Below are 9,288 nucleotides of genomic sequence, written 5' to 3'. Positions count from 1 at the left end.
GAAATTAGGATGGAACCTATTATCTGGGTAATACGTTTGACTAAAAGAGTTTCGAGTTGGCTTCCTAAAAGTACTATTGCTTGTTCAGCTTTGATTTGAGGCAACGTGGGACAACACTCGACCAAATGGTCGTTGCCGTCGCATGACACACAAAGAACTTGGTTCGACAGTCACTTGCGAAATTGTACGAGGGTCTAGGTGAGATTTGGATGCTGAGATGGTAAATGCATCTAACTTCTTCGTGAGATTATTCATCCCACTCACTAGACTAGACATGACATTTTTGAGATTAGGGTCTGCCTTCATCTCATACATGCCTGTCTTCCTAACTGGATCGTCTCTATCAAAATCTTCCTGGTTAGTGCTCCAATTTTGAGCACTCTCAGCTAACTCTACGAGGAAATCGTACGCTTGGTTGGGAGTCTGGTTCATGAACTGACCCTTATGCATTGACTCGACTAAGGTACGTTGATTCATTGTTAATCCTCTATAAAAATTTTGTACCAACTGTGCTTTGTCAATGCCATGGTGTGGGCACTTGACCAATAAATCATTGAATCTTTCCCAAGTTTGGGAAAATTCATCATCAGGATGGGCTATAAAATTTCTAATAGAGTCCTTCATTTTCTCAGTTTTGGCCACGGGGTAGAATTTGGCCATAAATTTCTTGGATAGAACATCCCAGGTAGATATGGAATTGGGAGTTAGGGAGTTCAACCATGCAGCTGCGTGGTCTTCCAGTGATAACGGGAATAGAATAAGCTTGATACTCTTCTCATCTAGATTCTAATTTCTAAAAGTTTGACATATAGTCAAGAATCGATTAAGATGGGTGTAAGGTTGTTCACGTTCTAAACCGTGGAACTTAGGGAGCATATTAATGGTGGCAGCCCTAATTTCAAACTGAGGTGCATTGTTTAATGGTAAAACAATACACGTAGGAGGAGATGCGGAAGCTGGAACGAAGAGCTCATTGAGAGTTCGCTCTCGATCACCCATCATAACTATTGATGGTGTCTTGCGTATCTTACTGATGGTACGTTCGATCTCAGGATCAAATGGTTCTAACACGTTGTTTTGTGAACGTCTACCAAACATATAAATCACACAATCTATCAAACAATCATAAAAAGAAAAGACTGGACCTAGATAGGTTCCGTAAAGCTAGACAGCTCTTAACTGGGTAGAAATAGTGCAACTAGCCTTCCAACTCGATTCTATGAAGTCAAGTTTGAATCATTCGGATCTCTAAATTGGAGGAGGCGCACAATGCATAAGCAAGGACACGCTTAAATACCTTCCTTTTTAAATAGACTGAGTCTATCCCCTCAAAGGACAAGATCTTACTAGATACAAAAAATGACCAAGAAGCGCAATTGGCACAACTTGAAGCGAAATTTCTCCTATTGAGCTCGTGGGCCTTATAGTCAAGTCTAATTGATTTTAATTAATTTGATTGGATGACTAGTGAGTTGATTATCCTAATTAGAGCAAGGAATTGGTAATGACTTCCAATCCTTATCTTATTATGCCATCCCTAGGAGAGGGGTGCTCTTTACTACTTAATTAATTATTCCAAGTGTGTGCAAATTGGAAAAATAACACACAAAGGCAAGGAGTAACCCACTAGCAAAGAGAGGCGTGGGTATTTCAAGATTACCTCCCATGCTAGACGGGGTGAAGACGGTTTGAGTCGACTTAGGCCACCAACTCCAATTTTGGTGTGCGAACCTAAGGAGCCGTGACGGTATTGTCCATCCGTCGTCCTTCCTTAGTCTATTACAATCCAAGCCTTCTTGGATAATTAAAAAAGATTACAAGAAATCCTATACAAGAGTTTCTAAAATAAAAAAATAAACCTAACTAAAGATTAAAAAAAATTGAAAGAAAAGAAGAAAAAAAAATGTTCACCTACAAGAAGCAAAACAGAAATATTAGTAGAAATGATAGTAAATGGACTCAAAAACAGAATCTGACTTATCACAATCTTGCTGACTTTGTCACATTTTATAAAAAATTTCGTTCTACCCCAAATCGATATATACTAATAGATAATCGGAGATCGGAGTAGAAAGTTACAGTCAGTTTAAGTTCTACTGTCAAGGGTGAAAAAGAAAACGGGAATGGCTTTTTTTGTTTTTTCTTCTTTCTTCTCTCTTAGAACCTCAAGAACACTTGAACTTATAGAAAGAAGCCAAAAGAAAAAATAAAATAAAATAAAAATAAAAAAAATAAATTTTAAATCAAAACTTACCACTACTACATTTACCTTTCCCTGGTAGCGGCGCCAAAATTCTGATGAGACTATCGTTGTTCTTCTCACCGGAGTTAATAATAATCTTACGTTTACCTTATTTGTGGGGTAAGTAGGGGATCGAACCCAAGAGAAAGAAGGAATAGAGTTAAGCTAAGAAGATAAAATTCAAATTAACTAAAATGAATTAAAATTATTTTTCTTTGTATTTTTGAACTTATAAGAAAATGTAAAATTACTAGAAAAGAAACTAAAGTAAATGAAATTATAAGTAAGTAAACTTATGAAATTAAAACAACATTGGAGGTGGATCTACCTAGAACATGTTGATGAGCAATTCTTAGTTTCAAGCCTTTTTATAACTCAATCGTAAGGGCTTGGTGTTAGCTCCTTAGATCGAAAAGTTTTACAAATAAAATGAAATAAGGGAACATAAACAAAGTAGAATTCTTTGAAAACTTCCTACTACCAATTATCTAGTTTAAGCATACTTTATCTTGATCTAATCTAAGCATAAAGTATCTATATTAAGAATAAAAGGTGCAAGAAACTTAAAGAGAATTTATAAGCATTTTAAATAAAAGAAAGGCATGAAATTAAAAATAACACAAGAACTTGCTCTAGGCTTTTCCACTCTCCAATGGAGGGGAACTTAGCCTAATGTCATTGCAAGAGAGGGAAGATAAGAGATGAAAGAACTTTTCTTCATTTCATGGAGAAAATTACAACTTCTTCTTCTTCTAATTCTTACAACACTAATTAGCTAAAAGAAAATAACTAGAAAATGAAAATACAAAAAATAAAAGAATAGGCAAAGAGCCTTAGATTAAAAGAGTCTTGGATAAGAGAACCAAGATGAGACCCTTTCTCTAGAAATGAAGGCTCTATTTATAGAGAAAAATGTGTGTAGAAGAGTCTAAAAGTAGCCTCCACTTTTCTTTGCACAAAAAGACAAAAGAGGAGAATATGAGTTAAGGATTAGGGCATTCCAAAGTGGGCCCAAATGCTTTTGCCTTGAGATTTTGATTCCAAATTGTTGATTTTCTGCACAAGAAACACACGTAATTAGATTTATCTAGTAAATGAATTTATTTATATATAATTAAGCCTAATTAACATGCAACGTTTTTGTTTGATGCTTATCATGATTATTATCTTAATATAGAGAAATAGGTACAAAAATCAAGATAAATATCCGAAAAATGTGCGTATAATTGAGTGTTTGGAGACACTCATCATGGATGTGTATAGATTCTCCATCTCTTGGAGCAGGTTACTGCCTAGTATGTTCTTCAACTAGTATCTTATGTGATAAAATTCTTAAATTGTCCTTTTTCCCTTAATTAAAATTCTTAAATTGCAAGATACATCATCATGTAATATTCTAACATAATCACTTGGCAAGGCATTACAATCGAGCAAAAGATAAAAAAATCTTTTTCAATAGCATCTAAGACATGACAGTATTCTCCATTAATGAATTTCTTTGACTTTTTGGTGCTTGCAGAAGGAAGGGGGTAGATAAATCCAAAAGGCAAAGAATTCTACAACAATCTCATAAATGAATTACGTGCAAATGGTGAAATTAATTGTCCTTCTTATCAATAGTAATTTTAAGTGTACTCCATTTTCTTAAAATTAAATCCATCTTGATTGAAGTTCATATCATACCATGATTGTTTACTTAGCAATTGGTGTAGCCATTTTTAAATACATGGTTTTCTGTCTACCTCCGATGAGCTAGTATGCATTTGTTTTCACTTCCGCATGCTGTTTGATATGATTTATAATCTTATAAGCTTACTAAATGTGTGGAACTAATTGTCATTATTATCATTTGAGTATGGGATTTAAGAATTGTTTTGTCAAAGTTAGCTGATTGTTTTTTGAAGTATATAGCCTTTCGAATATGATTGGCCACAGGGTTGGAGACACATGGCGGAATCAAGCATTTGATGTCCTTTAAGTTCAATCTGGTTGTCTTTTTTTATTCTAATGAAACTGTATGTTAGAGATTCTGCTCAGTTATAAGCTTTGTTTGGTTGCTTATGATGTACTTTGGTAATATTCTTCTTTCATCTCTTCAATTTTCTTAAAATTTTTTTGTTAAATGTCTTGTTCTTTATCTTTCTTTATTTTGATTGCTTTAGATCCAGATGCTGAAGTGGCTTTATCACCAAAGGATTACTTACCACAAGTAGATTTATTTGTGAGATACGCATCAAAGGCTTTCAAAGAGATCAGAACTTATAGCTTCCCAGGAGAGCCCTAACCTTCCATGGGAGCTGAAGCAGTGTGACAAGTGCTCCAAGAGATATGCAGTTCAATAAGCCTACAAGGCTCATTCAAGAACAAGAGAATATAGATGTGATTGTGTTACCATTTTTTCAAGGTAATTTCTTTAATTTTTTTTTTTAATGAAAATTTTCTCTAAGGTTTGTATGTCTGTTTTTTCTTTTTCAAAGTCCCAACTTAGTTTCTACACCCAGTCCCAACGAATGCTAGGCCTGTGCCCGTGCGTGTGTGCGTGTTAGTAGGAACACATTGTTGGCATGGTGTGGGTCAAGCTAAAACTGTTTATGCGGTCCTCTTTTATCTTTATCATAGGCCAATCATCTTCTGTTTTCAGCTGGTTTGTACAGGTGGGAGATGCATAGGTAGATAAATGCACTGCTTATAAGGCTTTTGAGTTCTTTTTATCTATATATATATATATATGTGTGTGTGTATATACTTGGTAGGGTCACATGGAAATGGCATAGCTTAAGTAGTTTTATGAGTAATAATGTACCAAAGATAGTGGCTCTTTATAATACTTGTAGACCAATTGAAGGTACATTTATAGACATGTTGGGTCAAGGGGCATTGCAAGGAAACAAGAAGCATTGGTCTGTTGGACCATTCAATCCAGTATTCATCGACATCGATGATGAAGGATCATTCTTGTTTTGGTTTCAATTGTGATTTTATTTGAGAAAAAGTGGAGATTGGCCTTTTTGAGAATTGTGATTTGATATCATTATAATCTGCTCATAACATTGTTTATTTTTCTAGATAGAATATATTTTTTTTCTTTGCATGTTTATCACCCATATCGTACATCCTTTTGTCATTTAAGTGGATCTCTGATGTTGGAGGCATGTAGCTTACTTTTGAAGCAATTTCATTGCTTTGCAGAATCAGGTTGTCCCTTTTTAAAGCAATTTCCATTATTCAAGTGGATTGCTAGTTAGATTTATGAAAGTTGAAGATGAGGGACATTTGGGTCTTTTCATGTTGTTAGTGGGGGGTCTAGGTCATTAATTTCAAAATATAGGGGTATCTCCAATATTCATTAACATGTGAGGGGGGATAGGTGTAAAATAATATTAAAAAAAAAAAAATACCCTATAGCGACGGTCGCTGACCGTCGCTTTATCTTTATTAGACTGTCTTTGACAGTCATTTTTTTCGATTGTCTTTGACAGTCATTTTTTTTCCGACTGTCTTGGACAGTCGTTTTTACAAAACCACTCCTTTTAAAATGACTCTTTTTGCAATTGTAGGGGCAATCGTTGTTTATAAAAACGACTGTCTTGGACAGTCGTTTTTGGCGCATTATGACGTAGTGCTATCTCCATTTCAGATGAAGTCGAATTTCTTTATAGTTGATCTAGACACTCCTCCATCACTAACTTCCCTTTGAATTTCTTTATACAAATCTCTATGTTCTTGGATTCTCTACTAATCGAGGATCGAAAAGATTGAATTTCACATCATTTGAGATCAGGTATGGTAGATTCATGACGATTTTTCTGGAAAAAATGAATTTCACATCTAATACTCAAGGTATGTTTGAAATCTCTTTTTTCCTATTTGATTCATGTCTTCTAGGGTTTGTATCGTATAAATCGAATTGAGTTTCATTGAATTTTAGTAGAAAAATAATTGAAATTTAGGTTTTGTAGGATTTTCTTATTTCAGATCTCAGTTTTGTATGATTCACGTTTTAGATTAGTTAAAAACATTATTAAAAAAAATTATACCAAATTAGAGACTTAGAATTTGGCCCAAATGATACCTCAATCATTCAGGTTTAAAATACAATAAAAGAATTTACTAATGACCATTAGAAATATGTTAATATAGTTTTTATAGTCCAACTACTAAGTTTTAAATTCTAGTTCTAGTGTTTTTTGATAGTGTTGCTGTGAGTTCTTCAAGTTTAGAATTTACACCAAGAAATTGCCATCATTGAGCTTGATTCAATGCTTGTGGGGAATAGATTGAAAGGAGAATCTTTCCCGTGGAGAACAAATTCTATGATACATAGTATAAAGTCAGCTCTATCGAGATTTCGATGGAAAGTTCAGCCCACATGGAGAGAGTGAAATGGCGTTTACTGATACACTAGCAAACTATGGAGTGTTTGTAACTCTTCTCTTGATTTTTTACTCTTTTGCAAACCTACCTCCTTTGGCTAAATAGGCCCTTCTAGAGGACTGGTTGGGGAGGGCTTCCCATATTTGGATTGTAAACTAATCTTTTGTCCATATTAATATAATCTCACTTAACAAAAAATAAAGTTTCAACTCTTTTATGCTATATTTATATGTCAAAGGGCATATACCCATGCAATGTGGAAACGAGTAAAGAAGGAAGTTCAATAGTTACAAAGTCAAGAAGTCTAATATCTTTTGAATTACAATAACTATGACTTGAATTATAGTAGGCTTTTGATTATGAATTTCCTAACAATCCCATAGTTGAGAATTAATTTTTGCATTTAATGGTTTTGCTTTGATCTTAAGACAAACAAGGTAAATTAGAATGTATATCTAATTGATAATATGTCAATATGTTTGCACGATTTTCATTTTAATGATGATATATTTGCATCATTACGAATTCTTTTATCCTAGTTTTGAAAGCTTTTGTTCAAATATTATGTCTATGTTTATCTGTCTAAATCACATTTTTTTTTTATTAATTATCTTTCAAGTCATTAGTTGGTTAAATTGTTAATATTGTTACGGATGCATGTGCATGCATTGGTGTACAATTTAAAACTTTGAGATTAGACTTCAAAACGTCAAACTGATTGATCATTTCTATCTATTAAGTAAAACCTTTTTTTAACTCTGCATGTATTAAGTAAAACATTTTTAACTTTGTATGTATTAGGTAAAACCTTTTTAACTCCGCCAATGTAAAATTAACGTTTTACATAGCCGGTCCCAAGTCAAGATAAAGGAGGAGGGAGAAGGTATGTCATGGATTCATCATTGTGCAAGCTCATTATTGTACACGTCTGCATTTATCTATATGCTCATGTGCATATTTTTGTTTTAATTTGTGCACTTAAAGGCATCTCGTAATTGTCTGTCTGTATGTATGTATGTATGTGTGTTTACATTTATACGTGCATGTGCATACTTATAGATAATGATTTGATGTTGCTTCTTTCTTCCTGAGTAGGCTCTGCATGACGCACTAATGAGGCAAGAGGAGCTTCTTACTTATATAGACAGTCAAGAAAAAGCCAAACTCTGGGTAAGTCGGAATTGAAATCCTTGCTTGTATAATTAAAAGAAGACTATTTACTTGGGTCATTTATGAGACTGATGTCCTTATATTCTGCTTCTGTTTTTTGGTTTTGGAGCAGAAAAAGAAATTTTGCTGGTGAAGAAGTGAACCATTTCTACACAAATGTTTGAGAAAGAGAGGTGAATCGGTCTTACAAAGAGGGTTTATTGGATTCGATGCATATGGCTTTCTAATACACCGAGGAATAAAGAATATGATACAAGTAAACTCTATCGCATTACTTAGTATGTCCTCTGTTTGTATCTACACTTTGATTTGTTTTACTTGAAATGGAAAGAATTAAAAGGATTTATGCATGACCAATTCGACAAGCTTGTGTGCACTGGCCAAGTCTTAGAATAGGGTAATTTTAAGCTTGCGTGGACTTCTTATATACTAAGTGAAAAGAGAGGAAGGTTCAAGAGGATTTGTGTCTACTGTGGGAGTAGAATTGGGTACAAGACTACATTCGATGATGCAGCTCTTGATCTTGGTAAACAAATGGTAATTAAAAAAATTGTGAATATGATGCCCAGTAAGGAAATATAATTAGTACTTTTCTTTTATATTTTATATTTTTTTTGCTTCCTCCTTTTCTTTTGAATTGAATGAATTGGTATTGTTTTGTTCCCAGGTTGAGAAAAAAATTGATTTGGTATATGGTGGGGGAAGTATTGGTTTAATGGGTTTGATTTCTCAAGCAGTTTTTGATGGTGGTTATCATGTTCTTGGGTATATATTCTTGTTTAATAATTACATTACTGGTTTCTTTTTTTGCTCAATTGATCATATTTTCAATATTTCTTAGAGAAGCGTAGCTATCCATAAAAGTTACTTGTTTTGTGTCCTATTGCCTCTGTTTCAGAATAATTCCTAAGGCTCTCCTGCCATTGGAGGTACTGTGTTGTCCCCACCTTCATTTGTTTTCTGAGTTATATATAATTAATAAACTGAATTCAAAATCCAGATTTCAGGAGAAACCATTGGAGAAGTGAAGACAGTTGCAGATATGCATGAAAGGAAGTCGAAAATGGCGAAACATGCTGATGCTTTCATTGCTCTTCCGGGTTTATTCAAACTCAACCCATGATTTGATGAGGAAAAAGGAATCCTCTAGAGGAGGTTTGTTGATCAGAAGCATGGTATCTACGTTTACAAATTTTTCTCTTTTCTTTTTTCCTTTCGAGAGCTACATTTGTAAATTTATCTTGTGAAGTTATACGGACTCCAACCAAATGGAACTACCTGTGCTATGATTGTCAACTGAAATATGACACTGAAGCGTATCTCCTAATGAGATTAGTTTCTATTTTGTGGAATTTTCTATTTTATTTGAACATACTATGATGTGCATGCTCTCCTTGATGTTAAGAACATATTTGCATTCTGTATTTTCTACATTGACCCTCAATTTTGAAGAAACTCTGCAAATCATATCATTTAGGTTTTTGTATATGCCAGTCATGCTT

At 33.9% G+C, this 9,288-nt stretch overlaps 1 protein-coding gene across 1 annotated transcript; it reads left to right on the top strand.

Moving 5' to 3' along the window:
* The first annotated feature begins 224 nt into the window (after nucleotides 1-224).
* LOC147406137 (cytokinin riboside 5'-monophosphate phosphoribohydrolase LOG1-like) lies at nucleotides 225-9,018 on the top strand. Its single transcript, XM_086432757.1, has 5 exons — nucleotides 225-241; nucleotides 8,230-8,323; nucleotides 8,454-8,551; nucleotides 8,685-8,715; nucleotides 8,787-9,018. Exons 1-5 carry the CDS (start codon nucleotides 225-227, stop codon nucleotides 8,907-8,909), a joined length of 363 nt encoding a protein of 120 aa, XP_086288883.1. The 3' UTR covers nucleotides 8,910-9,018.
* Nucleotides 9,019-9,288: the final 270 nt, after the last annotated feature.

This window comes from Akebia trifoliata, chromosome 3, assembly GCF_017979445.1.
Source record: "Akebia trifoliata isolate Shusen 1 chromosome 3, ASM1797944v1, whole genome shotgun sequence".
NCBI classification, from domain to species: Eukaryota; Viridiplantae; Streptophyta; class Magnoliopsida; order Ranunculales; family Lardizabalaceae; genus Akebia; species Akebia trifoliata.
The sequence above is the reverse complement of the archived record's forward strand: the minus strand, read 5'-3'. Positions and strand labels throughout refer to the sequence as shown.

Excerpts from the sequence above, each read along its gene's own strand:
- LOC147406137 (XM_086432757.1), top strand. Across the intron at positions 8,552-8,684 it reads GGTGGTTATCATGTTCTTGG|AATAATTCCTAAGGCTCTCC; the intron begins GTATATATTCTT and ends CCTCTGTTTCAG. Across the intron at positions 8,716-8,786 it reads AGGCTCTCCTGCCATTGGAG|ATTTCAGGAGAAACCATTGG; the intron begins GTACTGTGTTGT and ends TTCAAAATCCAG.